The sequence below is a fragment of the Pezoporus occidentalis genome, unplaced genomic scaffold, assembly GCF_034315485.1.
Source record: "Pezoporus occidentalis ecotype Australia unplaced genomic scaffold, CSIRO_AGI_Poc_V1 ctg272, whole genome shotgun sequence".
In the NCBI taxonomy this organism is placed as follows: domain Eukaryota; kingdom Metazoa; phylum Chordata; class Aves; order Psittaciformes; family Psittacidae; genus Pezoporus; species Pezoporus occidentalis.
The window spans coordinates 971,623-994,008 of record NW_026914632.1 but is presented as its reverse complement, the minus strand read 5'-3'; the positions used below and the strand labels follow the sequence as shown (position 1 = coordinate 994,008).

Sequence of the window (22,386 nt, the reverse complement as noted above, 5' to 3'; positions counted from 1 at the left end):
GACATGATTATTTTAACCATATTATTTCCACCAGATTTAGAGATCTGGTGCATAGTGTTCTACACTTTTTGTTTGCGAAGTAATGTATGTATCTGCTTTTCCCTCGCCAGTTCATGTTTCTCCAGTTCACTGCTTTCCATTTCTTCTTCATGTATGCAGCCTTATGTAGACTCTGCAGAGCATCCTAGCGGGAAGAGAGGGCAGAGATCCGGCGGTCTCTAAACCTTCCCTGCTTGCGAGACGTGAGAGTTGCACAGAGGAGCACCTCTAAGGGAGATTACTTTAGTCTTCTAAAAGGTCACATAAATTAGGCAGTATGATTTTGCCCAAAACCAGCCGTGATTTGAGGACCAATTTATTTCCCACTCCTTTACTAGGCAGCTTTTCTTCTTGAACCGAGACAATTTAAAATTTCGTGCTGAGACCATGCTGGATCACTCAGTTCAGTTTGATTTGATTATGTCAACTTCATTAGGAATTGACCCTACAATCTGAAACAGAAACATCGTAGCTACATTAAATACCAATAAAATTATGTGCAAATACAAAGATTAACTCATTCTAACGTGACTTTTTTTGCTGCATGATCCTGTCATCCTCATCCACATAAAAATTATTCAGCCACAAAAGGCCCTTGAGCATAACATGACATTTACAGCATCTCTGAGTATTTCTTGTTTATTTCTCATAAATTTCCTTTGGTAATAACTTAGTCACTCAGCAACACTCTACAGTATACACACACATTACATGATCACCTCATATTTTATACAACACACGTTAAAGTAATTAATTTTCCCAGGCAAATGTCATGCCGTTTAGTTCATCATTAGGAGCCAAATATTTGTGCAACCATTTGTTACAAATATATGCAGAACACTTCAGCTCCGTGGTATTTATTAAGCGTAATTTAAAGGGACACTGCCGAGGTTGTTACAGTCTCAACTTTCACATTAGTTTTTGTTCAACTTGAAATTCCCTTAAGGATTCAACCTCAACTCATTTCTTTCTTTGTCAACTATCCTTGCTACAGCATTTAGCACACAAAAATAAATATGGTCTCACTGTGGCGTGGAACATACCGGTGACCAGCTAATGTGGTGGTCTAGCATTACAGAAGGTTTCATCTATCATTTAAACCTTCTTTATCTTTTCCATTGACAAGATTTGGAGTTTGACCTGTCTTTAAGGTAGAACCATAGCAAGTAAGAATAGGTACACCCTTCATAAAAAGAACTGAGCTTAATCACAAATTCAAACTGAACTTCAAGTTAAGACATTTCTTTCTGTGCTATCACAGGTTACCTCCAACCAAATAGACAAAACACCATCAGGACAGTGGCTCTAATTTCAATGGATAGAAGAGAAGCAGGCCATGCAACATCAGGACCAGTTGCCTTGAAAAATACATTTTAAGGGCATGAAACTTCTCTGACAGGTAATGAAGTCTGCTTCTCCTATTCCCTACATTAGGTCTTACCCATACCCTCACACACTGATACAAAAGCCCTTCAGAGTACATTTAGAGAGAAGAAGGGCAGCAGTGGAGCCCTGCAGTAAGAACTTGTGCTCAGAGACTTGACAAGGCTGAACCAGACAGCTCCATTCAAGCTAACAGCCCAAGAAATCTTATTCCCTGCAGACCACTTATTCTTCAGCACGTTCAATCAACAGGTTTGGAAAGGGGGACTTGACACTTTTCTCACTTATTTTGGCCTTTGATGAGAAAAGCAGCAGTGAAGAAAAGCAGCAGCACAAAAAGTGGTACTAGTGGAAATGAGAAGGGGTAGGAGGAAGCACAAGCCCAAGAAAGCAAAAAGACAGGAGAAAGAAATATTGAGAAGACACAGCAGAGATGAGAGTGACTGGAACAGTGCAGCACCTTGGTGAGACTTCTTTTAGGTTATTGTGAATAGCCACCTTTATTCAAGGAAGACACAGACTGGAACAGGCAGAGAGAAAAGCAGACAAAATTAGGTGTTCAGAAGAATGATGAACTATCACACAGTGGAGTGCCAAAATGTCTGGTTCGCTAAACTTGGCAAAGAGGTGAAAGGAGATGTGATTGCTATCTGCCATTACACAAGGAGTAGGCATCAAACGGCACAAAAGACACATTACTCAAAGGACAATGCCAAAATAAGGATTTTCATCCTTTTCAGGATATGTTTCCCTTGGATGCCTCTAGGCTGGAAGTTAGAATAACGTCCTAATCAGCGAAGGGATTAGGTTTGGGGTAAACCTCAATTCCTAACTTGTTCATAATTGACTGATTTCAAGTTTTGAGAAGCTGGCATTGACCAAGGCTTTTGATCCATACAGATGACCTCATTATCATTAAGGCAGAGCTTGATTAATTTAAGAAACCGTTTCTGGTGCAGTGCCCGCAATTGTCAGTGTCTTGGTCTCTCTGACTGAGGGGATTAATGTCACTCCTGTTCCATTATTATTCTGGCAGACTTCACCAGGTTTGAGACCACTGCTTGGAAGCCCAAAATGTACTTTCTCCTTTGATATCTTACACTGCCTTGATTTTTTCTATGGACAATGCACTATCATATTTGAAGCAGAATGGATGAGTTCTCAAAGCAGCTTTGATCTGTCCTAGATCCTCAAAGCAGACTGCAAGCATAGCTTGAAAGCTTTTTATTTAAAATAAGTGACATTTCCTCCCCTTTCATTTTAATTGAAATAGATGCTGAATGCAGGGCAAATTGTATTGTAAGCTTGATTGCAGAAAGCAAGTATACTTCTAAACCAGCCTTGATCAATAACTGCTTCTGGTAATTGACTGTAGTCCATCTATCTATTTATTGCCATGGGAATTTTAAAAATTGTTGGGGATTTTTTGTTGTTGTTGTTTTATCCATCAGCTGAAGAGATGAACCTGGAAAACGGAGGATTGAGGAGAGGGAGGAATTGATCAGTCATACAGCCTCAACCAATGGCATATCCTCAAGGCAACTTACAGGATTTGGAGAAATGCTGACAGAATTTTCCTAGGCAGAAGGAAACGGACTGGTAAGTCTGGCTGAACAGAGCCGGGGCTGGGGTTTTTGAGTTCTTGCAGTGCCTTGTTGGCTGGAGGGGAGAGCTTTGACAGCATGGAGATTCAAGCTCCAGGCACGTTACACCACTGGTGGAAAGGAGGAAAGATGTGTATTGACACTTCTTGCTGAGCCAAACCCCTCATTTCTGTCAGCAAGGCATTGTGAGAGCAAGAAGAGGAAAGTCATTAAATGTTTGTGACGTGGATGGGTTCGCTCCCATTGACACCCGAAACAGGGCAGGAGTAAAGGAAGGAAACACAAATATACTCAGGAGGGAAATAGCTGCCTCCCTTCTTTATTGTGGCCATGAGTATGGCCATCATTCTGTAGTGTCTGACACTGTCATCAGGTGTCTGGATGCTGCAGTGGAGGTGACAGTGACATTTCCCTTGCTCTCATAAAGTTGTCTTGGGGTGGCTGCCCTTTTAGGCTGCCCCCGGCAACGGGAACTTCACATTCCCAAGTAATTTGTCTTCACTCTTGTCCTGGGTTCAGCAGTAGCAGTCATTTTTTCCCCTTCTTAGTAGCTGGTACAGTGCTGTGTTTTTGACTTTCAGCCTGGGAACGGTGTTGATAACACTGATGCTTTTAGTTACTGCTCAAATGTCTGTCTGACATGTCTGACTGACACGTCTGTCAGTCTGGCCAAGGACTTTCTGAGCATCATGCTCTGCCAGGGAGGAGGGGAAGCTGGGAGGAAGCATAGACAGGACACCTTACCCAAGCTAGCCAAAGAGGTATTCCATACCACAGCACGTCATGCCCTGTATATAAACTGGGGGTAGTTACCCGGAAGGGCTAGTTCTCTGCGGGCTTGGACTAAGTATGGGTGCTCGGTTGGGTGGGGTGGGATGAGTTATCGGTCGGCGGGTGGTGAGGTGTTGTATTCTCTTCCCTTGCTATTTCCCTTATCATTATTATTATTGGTGGTAGCAGTAGTGATTTGTGTTATACCTTAGTTACTAAACTGTTCTTATCTCAACCCGTGGGAGTTGCATTCTTTTTGACTCTCCTCTCCATCCCTCTGGGAGTAGAGGGAGGGAAAGAAGGGGGGGAATGAGTGAACGAGCTGCCTGACTGGTTTTAAACCACGACAATTCTGAAACAGATGTTATCTGGAGGGATGAACACGTGCTTTGGTCCTTGTGCAGGTGATGACATAACCTGAAGGCCTTCACTGTGTTTTGATGAACGGTTATGTGTCTGCCAAGTGCTGTATTCCTACTTTCCCCCTGTAGGTTTGTTAGTTATGTTACCTATCATGGGTTTTTCCTACTTTTCCCAGCAATTACTGCATGCTGTATTAAACGCACAACTACAGTTTAATTGTAAAAAAAACCCTGTATTCTGCTTCTGAATTAAATTAGAGGCTTTTCTGTCAGGTTCATTTTACTAGTGTGGCTGCATCTCAAATCAGCCCACATAAGGAGGGTGAAGAGGAACCGAACAGCTACTCCATACTGCATATCTCACTGAATATATGCAGCGGGGGCATCTCGAAGGAATCTACTACCCCAGCATATTTCTTTCTCATGTACTTTCAGAAGTGTGGGGGACTGAAGAAAGTGGCCCCTCATATTCTCCCCGACTTCAATGACAGGGAAATTGGGCTGATTGCAAACATCCCTCAAAAGCTCACACCTTATGTAAAAGAGCTTATGTAAAACCAACCTTGTTCTGTGAACAAGGAAAACTTCTTCCATCAAGTTTCCAGAGGCTGATGAATTTGTGAGATGTGTAATGGGGAGGGGACAGGAAGGGAGGAAAACCAGCCTCCTGCATGGAGGCTGCACCAGGGAGGCATCACCATTGGGGGTACCACAGCTTCGACCCTTCTCCCTGCTCAACGCCTTTCTTCCCCAAAAGGCCTTGCAAGTTGGAGCGAGGTGATTCAAGTGCAAATGGGCCTTAGGTGCTGAATCAGAACAACTGGCCTCAGAGGGATCATTTGGCCTAAGGAAACCTTCCAATGAGACCAGTTTGGATGTAACTGTTTTCTCCTATCCCCATAGCATCACCAGGAGAAAAAGGTTATGGACTATGAGCTGTGGAAATTCATGCTTAATACCTTGTCTTCTTGGGGCAGGGAGCAGCTGCAGCAATAATGTGCCAAACACCTGTGTGGTACATGGCCAGCACAGACCCATAGCTGCAAAAATGCCCTATTTTCTTTGTGTGTGTTCTCTGAAACACCCCACAGCTGCAGCCAAAAATTATAGTCTGTGCGTTGTCTTCTGGCCCCAAAGAAGTACCTTCATACGCTTTCTACATGTTCATTGACTGTTGAAAACAAAATGATTTGCTCTTTATCCCTGTATGCTAGTTAGCTACAGATAGCTCTGTGTGTGTAACTGTGTTTGATTCCTCTCATCCTACCCCGTAGGTGATTTCTGCAATGACTATTAGTGTCTGGTATTTTGCTAAGAAAGGCCTAAGGAATTTATAGGTAAGGTAGTTATAGGAATAGTTTTCCATCCTTTATTTCTGGTACCGAATTAAGTGCATGTCAGAGTTCAACTTCTGTTCAAGTTCCAGGGTGCTTGCGTGATGATCCACATGGGAACATAATTCACTTCAAACTAGGCAGCCTGGGAATAATCTAATTTCTGACAGCCCAGCCTTAACATAGCCTGTAAAACCAGTCCCAGAAAGAGGATGTAGTAAAACATATGACAGAAGCAGAGACATCTTCACAGTGAAGTGACACTAAATTATGCTGATTTTAGTCAAACTTTCCTAATCTAAACCGACACAGCTTGGAAGTGGAAGACCTGGTCTTACACTCAGACAAATGGACTAATGAGGCCCTGGAGCCAATGGCATTTGGTCAGACTAAAACCCAATTTTATTTTATTTTTTTTTTTTCAAAAGATAAGCCTTTTCTGAAAAGTTCTGAGTTCCTCAGAAGTTCACAATTTGAGCAGCCTCACTGATTTCAAGTTTGCTAGAAAAACACAATCCTAGTACAAACAGACTAGAATCTCTGTCTTTTCTTCACAAAAACAGTATTTTCCATGTTTTCCTCAGCTTTAGCTCCCCTCCTTCCTTTGAACTGTACAAATAATACAGTCTTACGTACATTCACCACTATTATCAGCAGCAGAGTACTGTCAGAATATACAGTTAATATACTACTGCCAACTACTTGCCTTTGTTGTCATTAACAATCCTCATTTAATAAAAAGCTTTTATCAAAAATGCTTTTTCTGTAGTACTTTTATTTTTCCCAGAAAAGGCATTAAAATTAATTTGTTTTCACTTGGTCTGTATTGAGTGACTATAGAAGGAACAAAAAAGACAACACATGTAAGAGAAACTCCAAAGAGAAGGTAATGTAGAAAGAAGCAATTCTGTTCTAAAGTAGAATATACTTTTTGGTTTGGGTTGGGGGGTGGGGGAATGGTTCACTTTTGAAAGCAAAAGAATGATTGAAGTCTGGTGGAAAACATCACATTGTAACTATGCTTTTGGTGTAAAAGAAAGATGCTTCCCATCTCTGCAGCTCCCTGAGGCTTCTTTTCTGGGTGAGGCAGAAGGTAATGTTATGCAGAAAAATTTGACCTGATGGCTAGGGACCATTCATGGGATTTTCTGTGGGAAATGCATTGGAATCTGACGCTGTGCCCCTCATTAACCTTCCTAAAGAAGTGCTGCTGTTTCCCTTGCATGTTTTTCACTTGGAACAACAGTTTTGTTATTGATATCAGAAGAGAATTAAGACATTTAAACTGCCCCACTATATAAAAAGCCACAAAACCCAAACAGGAGATACCAATTCTGAATGATAAATGAAGTGAAAGAAGACACTAACTCTTCACTGTTTTGTTTTGTTGATGGTTGCTACCCTAAATGAGAAATTGTGCTGTTAGCTGCAAGGGGCCTATGGGGATTCTGCATGAGCCCACAACTAGGCTGGTTTGCTAATCTCACAGAGACGTGTTGGCACATACCTGTTATAAAATGGATCCAATCACTTCCTGGAGATCCTCACTCCCTAATGACAGCTGCCAAAACTGAAAGGTATGTTTTGAGTATGCTAGCTGTCTCCTGTGCAGTGTTTGTCAAAAGACATACTGAAAGGATACTGGAGATCACATGAACATGCAAAGAACAATGGGTGATGCTGAAGAGCTTCACTGCTGAAGTGCGGCAGTGCTGTGTGTCCTGCAATGACTTTTTCAGAATTTGCACCTCTTCCCTTTTCCCTTCCCAGGCCAAGGCTGATGGGGCAACTTTTGGCAAAAAAATTAAAAAGTGAAAGAATTTTCACTGAAATTTCAGGTTTTGAAATAAGAACATTTTTGGGCAAATACCAATTCAGTTAGCGAATGCTGCACAGGGAGCACCTCCTGGGCTCATTCAGATGGAACACATTGCCCATGCTTTTCCATGAGCCTCTGTTTCAGGGAAAAGAGATGACATGTTATGGGAATTTCATGGTCTAATGCATCATAGAGTATGAAATATGGCAGGGGATATCCACTCCTTCTATGAGAATAAGGACATGAAGCAACTGAAGTACAGCTCCTCTGAGACAGCATGATGGCATATCAGAATTGAAATATTTGGGTTTCAGCTAACTATTTTATCCATATCTTAACTATTTTGTCCATAAACTTTTTTTTTTCTGTAAAAAGCAGTTCTAATTAAAAAAATATATTAATGAACAGCTTTATGTAAAATGGAGGAACATTACGTGGCGTAGTTGCTGTTCTCTGGAATAGGCTGTGGAGGCAATCTGGAAGGCATCCTCCCTTATTAACAAGGAAAATGTTACTTCCATTAAAGAAAGAAACAGCCCTCCCCCCCTAAGCCATCCGTGAGAAACTTTCAGTGTATTTTCTGTTTGAAATTTAAATTTGAGTGTAATACCACCCACTGTACGAAACGAATGTGATTAAAATGATGGTTCCTTTCATTTTCAATTAAAATACACTTTAAATGTTTACCTTTCCGCACTAAATGCAAATGCAGGTGCATAATCCAGCACTGGGAAACCAGAAAGTGGAAACCCACTGACCTAGTTTCACCATCCCGGTGGACTAAAATGCGAAAAATAAACCAAACAAAAGATGGAAAAGCATCCCACCCCCCGCATTCCAAGCTCGCCAGAGCTCCACAGTAAAATTTGCTGTATTAAACTCACAAAATGGGGAACAGTGAGAATTAATATGTGCAGAAAATGGAAACGTGGTGGGATTTGCCCCATCCATGACCCCGGTTCCAACATTACTTTTGGGGGGGACCCCGTCCAGCAGGTGCAAGATGAGGGAAGGAAAGGGCCGCTCAGAGCTCTGGGCCTGAGGGAAATCTAGAGAGATTTGTGGAGAAGATGGAAGTGAATTCTGGAAAATTAAACACACGGATTCGCACTTAATTCTGGTTCGGTCCCCAAAAGCCACAAGCACTGACCAGCCTCCCGCTTCTGAGCCCGCACCGACGCACCCCCGCGGGGCCGGGGCTCCGGAGGACAAAAGCCAGCTCCTGCCTCCCTCCGATACCGCCTGGGCGGGCAGGCGCTAACACCAGGGGAACCGGCGGCGGGGCCGTAGGGAGCGGGCATGGGTCGTGACTGCGGTGCCCACGATCCCCGAGCCGAAGCCGACCGATCTCTGGAGGGCCTCCTTCGGCAAGACTTGAGACTGGGTAATGCTCGGTTTTGCACGGCCCCGCCGCCCCTTGCCGCACCCCCCGTGACGCCACCGGTCTCCAGGCAACGGCGCCCCCAGCGGTTCGGGCCGGGAGGAGAGCGGGTTTGTCGGGGGGCTCCCGGCGGGCCGGGGCGGCTATGGCGCTGCCGCTCCTGCCCGGGGTTTCCCGCGACCGGAACGTGAGTGATAGCGGAGGGGACGCCCCTTCTCCTTCCCCCTCCAGCTCTGGTGTCGGGGCTGCTGCGGTGGCGCCGCTGACGCTGGCTTTGGCGTCGGTTGGACCGCCCCACTCAGGCCAGGCGGGGGGCGACGTGGCCGCCACGCGGCGGGCGCTGGCAGCACTCCGCCTGCCTGAGGGGGGGCGAGGGCGGAACAGGGTGAGCTATGGTGGCTGTCGGTGGAGCCGGCCAGGGCGGGTGAGGGCTGGGGCAAGAGCCGGTGCCACGGCGAAGGCCTCCACCCACCCCCCGCCCTTACCGGGCAGATGGAAAGCGAGGTGCCGCTGAGGGTACAAACCGCCTCCAGTTTTACCCTGGGAGTGGGAATACTGAGCGGCTAGGCCGGGACTGAGGGGTCTGGCAGGTGCTATGGGGCGATCTGAACTCTTGAGTCTCTTAATAAAGCAAAATGGGAAGAGGCAGATGCGCTCTAAGTAAATCAAAAAGTCTTTGCAGAGCAGGGGGGAAACCCTAGGTATGCTAGTGTGGTTTTCCAGAGTTTCCAGTACTATTAAATACCAGCATGTGGCTATATGAATATATAAGACGGTATTTTTATCGTGAGCTACAGCAGTAAGCAAAAGAGAAGGCTGCCATTACTGCTTCAGACTTGTTTGTCAAGGATAGCTACAGATACGCTGAATACAATCTGTACTCTGAAATGGTGCAGGAGATAAGGAAGGATTTGGGCGTGGCCGCTGTAGGTGGCAGGAGGCAGATGAAACAAGGTGGACTTTCTTAATAATGTTACAATGTCTGGATGGTAATCAGTCTTTTTCACACTATGGCTGTTAGAGCCATGCTTCTGCATCCTCACTAGGGTTGCTTTGGTGTGCCCTAAGAGGGACTGTTCAGGGACAATCTGCAACTGGTTTATGAACACACATGTATTCATGCCAGTGATACTATAAGCATCAGTACCCCTTCAGTATGAGACTTCTCCAAGCTCTTAGCATATTTGGAGCCTACTTTATGGGCTATGAATCATTTTGCAGTAAGTGTGATCCAGCTCTCAACCCCCACCTTCCCCCAAGACAGGTAGGTGCAATTGTAGCTGGAACAGGCAGCATGAAATTGCACAGAAATATGTGGACTCCCCAGCCTTGCTTGGTGTGTCAGCATTGCAGGGGGACATGCAGACACTGGGCCTCTTGCAGGAGGAGCTCAGCTTACAAGTGAGGATCTTTCAGGCAACTTCATTGCAAATAGCTAGCAGCAGGCTGGGTACCACTGTTTTGGAAGAAAAAAAAAAAAAGGTGAATACTCAGTCTCTCTTGCTGCATTCAAATTTGTATTGTAAACGGTTGTGTGTATAACACTTGAGGTAGCTGAGTGGGCATATCAGCAACATTGAAATAGGTGTGTACTGTTGGTATCTGCAGGGTGGAAGCAGAATAACGCAGCTCAGTGTTAGCTGTGACTTTATTGTTCTCCAAATTTCAATTTAACTTAATGAATAGGGATTATTTGCTTTGGAGTGTGATGGAGTGAGCTGTCTTCAGAGCTCCACAGGAGCAGTGGTGAGGTTTTGTGATAGACGGGGTGCCTCCTTTCTCAGAGAAAAGGCACAGTGTTTTGCTTCACATGCTTGGGAAGAGTTACACAGAGAAAGCATTGAACACCCCATGCTGAAGTACATATAGTGTGTATATATGTTATGAGAACCAAAGGTGTGAAAACCAAGCCACAATTGTCAGAAGAAAGCATTGTGAGACCATGGTTATACCTTTACCAGGGCTCCACATCCCTCTTTTTGACAGTCCTTGAGATAGTGCAGTTTATACTGATAACTTGCCTTTCTAAAAAAGCCTTTGAATCGTCACTAAGTTGTTAGCTGTTAGATTTGATTTAATTTTATTTTAATATAGTTCCACAAATGAGAGGCTAAGAAGGGCATATTTAAAGGAAAACCAAAAAAGGGCAACTTCTATAGATAAATTGAAAAGGAAGAAAGTATTTACACCTGTTGTTACCCTAAGCATCACCATCAGTGCCTCTTACTGCACAGAAAGTACAGTAGCAAAGCGCCCCATGAAGAAGGACAAGTGGAGGATGGGAGGTTGCTGCTTCTGCCAGCGCTTGCTTTATAATTATGGGTATTAATTCCACTCTTACCATTGTTAAAGCTACTGCTGCAATCCTCTTTTCTCTGCCCCTAATGCTTCTGCCTGCCTCGTATATAGGATCATAGTGGAAGAGGAGCATATCTTTTTTTTTCTACCGTAGTTGTGTTTAATAAGGTGGCTTGGCTGTCTCCAGAAAAACAGAGCTTTAAGGTAGTCAGGGGCATGGAATCTAACTTAAGGCAGCAGGGACTGCACTGGCAAATTGGGAGTAAGGAATCTTTTCACGGTACTTAGGTCTCTGGCCCTTGTATTACCCCTTCGTCATGATTATTATTACTTCTAGCTCGCTGTACCAAGAACGCTTAATTCCTCTTTAGCCAGGAGCAGAAACGCTTGATCTCCGGCAGTGAACAAGGGCAGGGAGCCCCGGCAGCTCACAGCCGCCCCTGGTGCTGGCAATTGGGAAAGGCAGCAGCCGCTGGCTGACTTCTGCTGTTTTTCCTTCTCTTAACTGCAACCGACTGGTGACCGATTCAGCAACTTCTTGTTCCTCGGGAATCACAGCTTCTGAGACTGGAGGGGAATGAGCACTTTTAAAACAGACAGAGTGGTTCCTACGGTAACATAAGGAAATGTTTCCTTTGTGCTAAATTAAGAGCTGGGATGAAAGGAGCAGGCATAGCACACGCAGTGCCATGGTTGTTTGGTTTGATCGGCTGGAGAAGAATGATGGTTGTAGTAGAAGGTGTCAGGGGCATAAAATATTTACAAAGAGAGGAAAAGGAACCACCCCTATTTTTTTTCAAATCTCTTTAAAATCGAAGTGGCAGTAGTTTGTGTACACGTAAGTCCACCCATCAGATAAAACCTCTTCTCCTTTAAAATCCTTATTCCCTGAACAGAAGTCCAAAGATAAGCTGCTCATCAGCAGTGCCTGTCATGTTCACATGTGGGCAATCAGGAGACGTAGCACAGGCTGGGATTCTGAGCACAGATTAGCCCACCTCCTGCCCTTTTCAGGGGATGGCTAATGGGCAGAAGTTGTGTCTTTCCCCTTTGCCATGGCTGGGAAGGCCAGAGTCTGTGGTGGGAGTGCTGCTGCTCCTCAGCAAACCAGCACTCCTCTGTCCTGACAGCTTTAGAGAAGGGCCCTTGTCTGCCCAGCAATGGCAGGATGTGGTACTCACACATTATTTACCATCCTGTTGCATTAAAGAGTTTATTAATTTCTTTATTTTTACAAACAGTAATTTGCGATTTACTCGTTTGAAAATTTCACTACCTGTTGTATACCCTTGAAAAAGGTCATTCTTCAATTGTTTTCTCTTGTTCCTGACACTGAAGCCAATATTTAAAGGCCACGGGGAGATGTAGGTACTTCTGACTGCAGAGCCCAACTGATACAGAAATTGTGCAATAATGAGATTTTCAGCTTTATCCATACGTTATATGTGTGTCATCTGTCAGGGCAGAAAAGCACGGATCTTGATAACCATGTTTAATCCTGTGTGTGGAAGAAATGTAGCATATAACAGGTTTGCTGTGTTACCATGAGAAAAAGTTTGTGCATTTGGAGTTTGAACTGCGTTAAGGCTGACACTGGTGACAATGCAGCAACATTTTGTTAGCAACATTACTTTGTTAGTGGTCTACCACCTGTTCTGAAAGGCAGCTGCCCCTTCCGATACCAAATTGATGTTGCCTTACATCAGCAGCTGAGGGAGAGGACCACGTACTCGCTTGGGTGAGATATACCAAGTGCTTGCTGACCAGTGTATTTTCTTGCCAAAGGTTAGAAATCCCTCTCAAAGAGATAATTCAATGCAACAATTTTGCATGATATTTCTCAGAGAATTGGACAATGCCTGTATAGATCTCAGGAGGAAAAGTACATCCTTGAAAATATCAGTTTCTGTTGCAGAGTTTAGTGGCACAGCAGAAATTCCACATCTTCTTATTACAGGAGCTTGGAATTGCCCTCCACTGTGCTACTACTGTTGTCTCTGTTTCCTGGCTTGAGTATTTTCTGCTGCTCTGTGATCACTGGCACCAAAATAAGACATCAGTTTTTCTTGAAGTGCTTGCCACACTCTTTATAAGTAAGCGTGCCTGCTGTGCCTTCCCTTCTTCATTCTCTGGCCTTCTTTCCTGAACTACTTCCACTGCCTCCTGCACCTCAGCCTCATTCCCCCAGATTTCTGTGTGTTCACAACTGATGAGCCTAAATCTTCCTGTAGCTGCCTGTTGGGGTTGCATTTTGGACCCTTTTCTTTCTGTCCATCTGTTGCCTTCTCTCAGGCTGTACCAGCTCAGGCAGCAAGAGTGGGCTAATAGAATCATAGAGTAGTTTAGGTTGGAAGAGATCTTTTAAGATCATCTAGTCTACCCTGCCTGTAATGAGCAGGGACATCTTCAACTAGTTCAGGTTGCTCAAAGACCCTTCAACCTGAACTTGAATGTTTCCAGGATTGGGGCATCCACTGCCAGTCTGGTCACCCTGTTCCAGTGTTTCTCTTTGTAAACAATTTCTTTCTTGTATCTAGTCTGAATCTATCCTCTCTTAGTTTAAAATCATTACCTCTTGACCTATTGCTACAGACCCTACTAAAAGGTTTGTCCCCATCTTTCTTATAAGCCCTCTTTAAGTATTGAAAAACCACAGTAAGGTCTCCCCTGAGCCTTCTCTTCTCCAGGCTGAGCAGCCCCAGCTCTCTCAACCTGTCTTCATAGGAGATGTATTCCAGCCCTCTGATCATTTTTGTGGCCTTACTCTGGACCTGCTCCAACAGGTCCGTATCTTTCTTGTACTGATTCAGGATCTTAGTGTTGGTGCACCTTGTTCTGGGGTCTATTCGAGGGGCACCAGCATTCCTAGGAACAGTGTCTTAAGGCATACCCCCTTTTAAAGTACTACTTAACCTCTGAGCATACTGAAACTTCTGCAGCAAGCTGGGGATGATGTAAGAGTTGAAAATCCATCGTGTGAATGTGGCTGGCACAGCATGCAGCGTTTGCATTTATGTCCATTGCTTAACCAAAGCAACCCGGAACTGTATCAGCAGCCTATAGTAGTTCAGAAATGCCACAGTTCATCCTGATACAGGATTTGAGCCAGACCTCCACAGTTCAGCTGCTGTTCTCGAGACGGGAATTCAAAGTGGATACAGGGAAGAAAACTGGACTGCTGCAAGCGGTTTCTGCCATAACTCCCTGTGGAACTTAGTTAAAACCACATAGCTCCTGAGACAGTGTGTGCACAGGGCTCCCGCATCACTCCAGGCACTGTGGTGAAAGATTTCCAGTTGTGTTTGGTTCAGCTGAGACGTGCAGCTCCCTGATGAGTTTCCAGTGTTTTAAAGAGCAAGATGGAGAGAGCATGAGGTGGTGTTCCCCAAGGACTGCAGTGGCTGTGTTTGCAAAGCTAATGGCTGCAGAGAATCCTGACCTTTGCATTAGTCACTATTGAATGTATCCTCAATATTTATTTCAGGCTCACCACACAGAAAGTAGGCAGCTTTGTTCAGCAGATCTGAACAGGCCAGCCTGTTCAGTTCAGCTGCATTAGCACAGCTGACACATTGAAGCTCTCACAGATTTCTTTTAGAAGTCATTTAATATTACTGTGGAGGTAATGTGATGTTCTGTCACTATTTTAGGTTGGATGTGGTCTGAGTGCATTAGTTGAAGTTTCCCAAGTGTCATTTTTCTCTTTTGTGATCTTCAGTTATAATTACTTTTTCCCGAACGTTTTTTTTTTTTTTAAGAAATAAATGTACAGACTTTTAGAACTAAGAGATTATTCTGCATACGGATATAGGTGCTTTTTATGGAGAAGGGGTTTATAAGTAATTCTGTGGTAAGAAGTCTAAAATAGTTTTTCTGTTGAACCTTAAGAAGTTACGAGAATGCCACGGAAGATTCTCAATGGAATTGCAGCTGTTGGGCCGTGTATTTTACATATCAAATTGTAACGGTGTTGCAATTTCATCCCTAAATTCTGGAAGATTTCCAGCAGGAGCAAACCTGGATTACTTTGATGAACACTTCAGCACACTGAAGGTTACCAAAACCCAGAAACAGATGAACAGCAAATGATTCTAGAAGAATCATTTGAGGACATGAAAAGCTTTCCCTTGCTCAGGAAAACTGCCACTCACTGTGCTTTGGTAACTACGCCTTTCCCCCAACTCATGCTTTGCCAATGGGGGAAAATAATTAAATACTTGCTGTGCCAGAAAGTGGATCTGTTCTATAGCACCTTCAATCTAAATTAGAAATTTCTGCCTAGAAATGTCCCTTTAAAAACTCAGCTTCACTATAGTTATTCCACATTTGAACAGATAAATGCAGAAAGCTCCCTTCTATTCTGACTTCTCTGTATCAGCTTACCAAGGAACAAAATTGTTAAAAGAAGAAATAGAAGAAAGGGCAGCTCAGTAGTGCCCAAAGGAGATGAAGAAAAAACATCTTAAGTGCATATAAGTTACAAAGTGGGTGCCAGACCCCATCAGTGCCTGTCTGTTCCAAAGCCCCATACTGGGAGAGCGCCTGTGCTCACTTCTTGAGGGAGGGGTGGGGTGACCACAAGAAGATCCCCTCCTAATGCCTAAATGTCAGTGCTCACACTGCCCATGGAGGCATGACATTTTATATAACAGCTCAAGACAATGTGCTGATAATGCCGTATTTTATTTTGGGCAGTATTCCTGCAAATGTGCAGCTCTTTAATCTTGTTAAATTCTTGGCTTGAGCAATGCTGTGTGACAGGGGGGCTTGGGGGCTGGCTAGCTGTTACAGAAGTGTTTCCTTTTATTGATTTTCTCTTTTATTCTGTAACCCTTGTTCTTGAGTTCTAAACATATGGTTCAGGAATACTTCCTGTTTTCCTTTCTATTATTCTTTGAACTATGATAAATTTGCCATGTTCCCTTTTATTCATCTTTATTCAAAACATTTCTTACCTTTTAAATATCTTCTCTGGAGAAGCGCTTCCAAACTCCTTCCAGTCACTGTCCCCAGTATGCAAACCTTACCTTGTTTTGCAAAGGTTTCAAAGGGTGCTGGCTGACCCAGCTTTTGTTAACCTAAGCGAGGTAGGGCCATTGATTCTTGTGGTATTAAAAAGAATAATATGTAAAAATAGTAAATAATTATTTTTCATACTACTATCCCTGCAAAAGTGGAATGAAAAAGCATTTTAAGCAAAGGTAAAGCTAAAGTGGTCATTCACTTGATCACACTCTGTCCTGTGTCACTGGATTTAGAGAAGTGAGCCAGGCAGGTGAACGGTTCCGGCTGTAACCTTCAGTGTGCAGTAGTTTGTATATAGGAGCATTGGATGTTATGAGCCATGAGGTTTGTTATCTGCCTTTCAAATTCCTTACTCTCATATTGGCAGAATGAAGTAGCTACTTGGTTACTTTCAGGTTTTACTGCTTCACTGCTTACACTTGTTCCCAGAAAAGCTGTGATGAGCATGTGTTATTTTGGAGCATTTCCACATTACCATAATGAAAAATCATTATTTGTACCATTTTTATATTTATTAAAGTTGCCTACACCTTTCTGGGGAGTAGTGGTTTAAATATATCCATGTAATAATTAGTGATGCCCAGTCTTTTAAATACAAAAGGGCAAACAATTTTGGCACTCTGCTACATTACCAACATAACCTGCTCCAGTGCTGCTATGAAAAAATTTATTGACCAGCCTTTTCCTCTACACAGAGTGTGTTCTGTACTCTGCCATAACATTAGTTCCTTCCCCTTAGGTTTATCTTCCCTCATGTTCACCCAGTCCCAGGCTGAGGAAGGGCACAGGTGTGGTAGTCTCCATCTTCCCTTACTTTTTGTGCTGGGGGTACAGTTACCCAGTGGCCTTTTTCTGCTTTCCTAGACCAAGTGTTTCAAGGATTTGTGAGGGTGAAGAAGGGAGGAATAGTAGAGGGAGAGGAGCTAATGAGTCAGGATTGCTGCTCATGGCAAGAGCAGTTAGTGGAGCTTTCTGTTGGCTTTTCCTATTCCCCTCTCCTCTCGTGTGAGGCTGATGTGTGGGGCTGTTAAGGGATTGCCGCCCAATCATAGCTCACAATGACTGCCACCATTCGGGAGAACTGGCCAGCAAATCAGACAGCTCATTAAGAAGGACATGCCCACAGGCAGGACTTCTATTCATGTCAGGCCAAAGGCTTTTCTGCATCGCTTTAAGACTGGCTCCAGTTCCAGCCAAGAAATGCAAGTAGGCAAGATGGGTTTCTTTGCAGTTGATTGTGCACATTTTTTTAAGCGCTCCATCCTTAATTGCCTAGAAAAATAGTAATAATATAAAGAAATCACTACAGAGATCTATTGGAGCAAACTCAGATGGAATGAATATTCTGTCTTTTGATTTAGATCCAACCTTCCAAAATCCAAGTATATTCACTAGTACAGAGCTGTTTATTCTGCACTTGGGGATACAAGTGTAAATAAGGTCTTTGACGTTAGTAATGAGAGCAGGCTGTTCTCTGGGTACTCCTGAACTGTTTCCATTTGTCTTCTGGAGATCTGTAGAAAAGGTTTTTCCCCTCTACCTTTTGCAGCAGTTCTCATGGGTGACTTGCTCCTTTCTATCTTATGCTTCAATCCTTGTTGCAGGGGCTGGGGGGGATGGGGGGGGGGGGGGGGCAGGGGGGAACCACTTGATATCATCCTGTCTCTGAGCCTGGGTAAATTGCTGGAATATTTTTCAATTTTCATCTGTAATGCTGGCAATTTGGCCACTGAAATATATAATTTAACTTGCAGCATTCCAGTTGTTACAGGTTTTTAGACTCTGTATTAAAAGTAATTATAGAGAAACTTTTATGTGATTAATCCTCCTTGCTTAGATAGTTAAATCTCATGGATTTGAAAACAAACACACATATATTTTTTTTTCCTCTTTTTCTTCCAAATTTATTGCAGATAGGGAAAGAAAAGTTCCACAAGTCACAGCACTGGGGTTTCTGCAATAATGTTGCTATGCTGGTTAATGAAAATAAACCTGGAGTTGGAGGTAAACCACTACCTGGTCAGAAGCTGACACCTAAATACAGTGTGTTTCCTGAAGGGATGGGAAGTGATGCTCCTGCTTGGGTAGCATTTGACAAGCAGGTACATAGAAATCTGTTTCTGTATGTTTTTTATGAATAGCTACAATATGACAAAGATGGTATAAAGGTGAATTTCAGTGAGATATTTCAGAAGGTTATTTTGTGCATGCGAAGAAAATTCCTACACAGAGTGGTAGCATCTATTTTTCCATCATATTGGTATATTTGACAATTAATATAAATATGTATTATGCTGTACAGCAACACAGAAAAATATTTCTGTATATGCAGGATATAATAAAAATAAGGGAGTGGTTGATGTATTTAATTTTAGAGAAGATCATGACATTGAAGGTAATTATTTGGAAGCCTGCTAAGAATGTAAGGTAAGTCCCAGTCCAGGAGAAAATGGGCACTTGAGAACCATGGGCCTCCATGGAGTGCTGTAGACTTGGAATTCCCATATGCCATCATATTTACTTGATCAAAGTCCTGCTGCCTTTGGTGTGATCTCTTCATGTGCAGGTATGTTGGTTATGTCCATTATAGACATAGGAATTTAAAATTAATATTTGTATTTTGCAAGACTGTAGTGACACCTTTAAAGATGGAGAGTTAGGAAATAACTGTAATCTATGATGATACAAATTTTGTAGCACACTGTCATTACTTTCCATGTTTAAATTTACATTAAATTCTAGTTAGTGATCTTTTATTTCTAAAGCAAAAAGCCTACAATCAGAGGCGGAAAATGATCCAGAAAAAGAAATCATTCAGCAGATCACTGAAATGTTGCATGACTAAATGATTATGGTATTTAAATATTGGGAAGAATGGCTAATCGCATAATTTTTCCTTTAGAAGAAAAGCTATGCAGGTAATTGCAGTACAATTACACATTAATTTCTTTGGCAGACCAGAACTACTACAAGAAAATGTAAAGCTTGAACAGATACACATGACTTCAGTTAGCATTGCCTCTGAAACCCCTACTATTGCTCACATAGTTTTCAGCAATGTGCTCAAGTACAAATTGGTCTAATGTTCCAAAGTGTTAAGGCTTTAGCCAGTCCTGCATGAGCTTTATCTACACCCTTCTTTCAATGAGCAGTGTGCATTTGCTTCTTGGAGCTATATTTAAATTAACATGACTTGGACCCAGCTATATGAAATAAAGGGCTTAGGTAGGAGGCAGTGGGGACCTGAGCTTCGCTGGTGAAATGAGGTAGCTGGCCTTTTGATGTTCCTCCACAGGGCAATACAGGACAGGAGTTTGCAGGTATGAAATTGGCCTCTAGAAGGCTTATGTGTTTGTATCAATTGCAGACTGTTAAAGGGTACTACCCAATTAATTTGGCTTCCCCAGTTATGAGTTTAGAGTGCAGCTGTGTCCTTCAGTGCTGCAGTTTATTACTCAGCAGAATGGACTGCATGAAATACGGTCTGAGTAGTCTGAGTTGGTGTTTATCTTTTTAAATGTAGTCTGCTTTCTTACCATTTTAATTTGGTTTCCAACTTTCAGCAGTAGCATAGTAACTGGAGGAAGGACAGGCTTAAAACTTTATTATTAAGTAGTTTGAGAAATAGTTTTTGCAATTTCATACGCTTAATAGGAAGCAAGTGTAAATTTAATGTCTTCCACAATTAAGTACACACACAAGGCCTCCTAGGCTTGAAATTAAGTTTATAATTTGATTATCACAGGTGCTAAGGAAACCTTGTGCCAACTTCACAAAATGGCACAGAGTTTATTCAATATTTGTTACTTTTGGACTTCATAAGTAACATTTATTTTTTTTAAATAGTAGGATGGGAACTTTGTACAGAGCAATGTACTACAGATGAGACATGAGCTAGGAAGTGTTACATTTCAAGTATTTTTAAAAATTAAATTTGCTTTTAAATCAAAAGCAAGCCATCTTCTTTTCTGTTCCTTCCCCTTTTCACCCTTCCTGGATCATCTGTTTTGATCTGCAAAATTGTAGTTGGACAATACAGTTTGTGTTGGCTCTGTTGTATGTTGGATGTTTTATCTGACTGTTTTTGTGCTTGTTACTGTGAAATCCACAGTTAAAAGTTACATGTGGCCAGAACAATTTTTTATTTATTTTTGACTATTTCATCTGTAGGCTGTTCAGACACTTGCATGTTGTACTACTTAAACAACCATCAAGCATAGTGTGTAGATCCTTTTGTAAAGATCTAATGCCATCAGGTTGAACAGTTAACAGTTATGTCATTTGATTGTAACTTAATTTCTCTAATGGTGGCAGGTCATAGTGCAGGAGAGTTGATGCCCAAAATGTGTCTGTCATATTGTTTGGTGCATGCTGAAAATCTTACCCTTTGTAATAGTTTGTGGAAAGAGAGTTTTCTTCAGCCTGCCTGAGAAAAAGGAGAGTGGCCTATTGAGAAGCCTGACTAGGGCACAGGGTGGCTGTTTTGTGTGCTCCTGAGCAAACCACTATCTCTCTCTCCCCAGATGTAGAAAAAGAGGTTGTGTTTGTCTGTTAGGATGTTTTAAAATCTGTGTCATTAGTATTCGTGGAAGTACTTTGAGGTTCTCGAAGGCATGTGCTAAAGGAATACAGACTCTTAACTGGCCTGTTCTGTCATATAGGGATGTTGGCCAGCTTCCTAGACTTCAAATATTTTTTTCAAACCAGGATCTGCCAGGTGCTTGTTGAAACATAGAGAAAAGCTAAGTTCTTTTTGATGCTTCAGTTTGTCTAATGAATCAGGAATAAGGGTAATTGAATTTATTAGATAGAATAATCATGAAAAATGAAGTATGAATTAGCACAGATTTGACCCAAATGCACTGGGGGGGGGGGGGGGGGGGGGGGGAGGGGGCAGGATGAAAACCTGTTTTAGTTAATGTCTTCCTGCACATACTTACTACAGCAAGCTTCCTATTAGATAATGCACTACTAAGTAGGTACTTCTTAGACATTCCCTTAAAATTGGCCTTGGTGGTTAAAGACCATAAATAATACCAAGAAGTGCAAAATATGTGGTGGTTTGCTGAATTTGATCGGGGATCTCCAGACATAAGGCCACTGTGGTAAAGCACCGAGCACCTCACCTCTGAAGGGATTTTTTTCCTTGCATTATTGCTATTGCAAGAGATCATAAAGGCCAGTTGGCATACCCTCTGTCTGAGATTTCCCCACTCACTGAATTGCAGAACCAGGCAAGTTTCAAAATGCCAGTGTTGCAGAGCTCTAAATGACTCTTGAAAAAAACACCATTTCTCCCTGATAGTCTTCAGTAGCTTTCATTAGACAGCTTGCAGGATCTGCTTGAAAAGAATGCTCCTTTCCACTTACCTCAATGGTGAAGCCATTACTGTCATAATACACTTTATTTTCAGCAGTTCATTGAATAGCAGTCTAAAATTTGCTTCAGGACCTAGGTAGCTCATTGTGTTATTATATTTGATTTATTTCTTTACTTTAGACTTCCATCTCTGCTTAGATGTTGTGATAATAAAAATGTCAAGCAAAGAATTTAAAATTTATGGGATTTAATGTGGATTTCTGTTCTTACATTTCTGAGAAACAAATCCACCTTCTGAAATCCATACATTTAATTACTTGTAATCTATACAAGTTTATTTTATTGACATATTTTGCAAAAGCATTGGAGATTTTCCTGCTTTATACTTATTTATTGTTCTTAATAGGTATTGTCTTTTGATGCCTATTTTGACGAAGAAGTACCTGACAAAAATCAAGAACTATATAGAATCAGACACTGCAAAATATACTTCTACCTTGAAGATGATACAATTCAGGTGATTGAACCCCGAGTGAAAAATAGTGGCATACCTCAAGGTATCTATTTTTAATAGCACTTGGTTACTTTTCCTTTATATCTTTCTTCAGTACAGTCTTGGTCCATTCCAAAGTATACAAAATGTGACTTCTTATAGTCAAAATGGGATGTAAGTGAACAGTTACAATTGTCTTTTCTTGCTAGAGATTATAATGTGGATTTTTTTGTTGTCTTAGTTTCTGAAGATGTAGGTTTTGAAAGGTGGAATCCCCTCCCATATTCGAACATACACTTTTTTTCTCTGATAGTTTCTGGAAGGCATAGGATGGTATGTCTTTTGTCAGTGTTGTGTCACTTCTGGAAAAGAAATTTGAGTTCTTGGTCTCTATTCCGGAGCCTAGCTCCTCCTGTCTTGGCACTGACAGTAAGTTCTCTAGCAGCAGCTCTGTATTCTCTAGCAGCAGCTCTGTAATTGTTCATTATCTACTGCAGTATCTCTGCTGTTATTGAAGTAGTGTGCCTTTTGTGCCTTTGTCTGTTTTTTTTTTATGA

General features: G+C 42.3%; 1 protein-coding gene and 1 long non-coding RNA gene across 3 annotated transcripts in view; one reads left to right on the top strand and one right to left on the bottom strand.

Moving 5' to 3' along the window:
* Positions 1 to 293: 293 nt before the first annotated feature.
* On the bottom strand, positions 294 to 8,615 carry LOC134166828 (uncharacterized). The gene is made up of 3 exons (XR_009966012.1): positions 8,463 to 8,615; positions 7,001 to 7,054; positions 294 to 491 (listed from the first exon to the last, which is right to left on the bottom strand). It is a non-coding gene; the product is annotated as an uncharacterized LOC134166828 (long non-coding RNA).
* Positions 8,616 to 8,727: 112 nt separating this feature from the next.
* EFHC2 (EF-hand domain containing 2) overlaps positions 8,728 to 22,386 on the top strand; it is a 58,319-nt gene continuing 44,660 nt past the window's right edge. The window contains exons 1-3 of one of the 2 annotated variants that reach the window (XM_062624847.1): positions 8,728 to 8,880; positions 17,930 to 18,118; positions 21,743 to 21,893. In XM_062624847.1, the coding sequence (XP_062480831.1) occupies positions 8,839 to 8,880; positions 17,930 to 18,118; positions 21,743 to 21,893 (382 nt within the window). In that variant the 5' untranslated portion in view covers positions 8,728 to 8,838. The remainder of the gene's footprint in view (positions 8,881 to 17,929; positions 18,119 to 21,742; positions 21,894 to 22,386) is intronic. The other variant, XM_062624848.1, reaches the window with a different exon arrangement.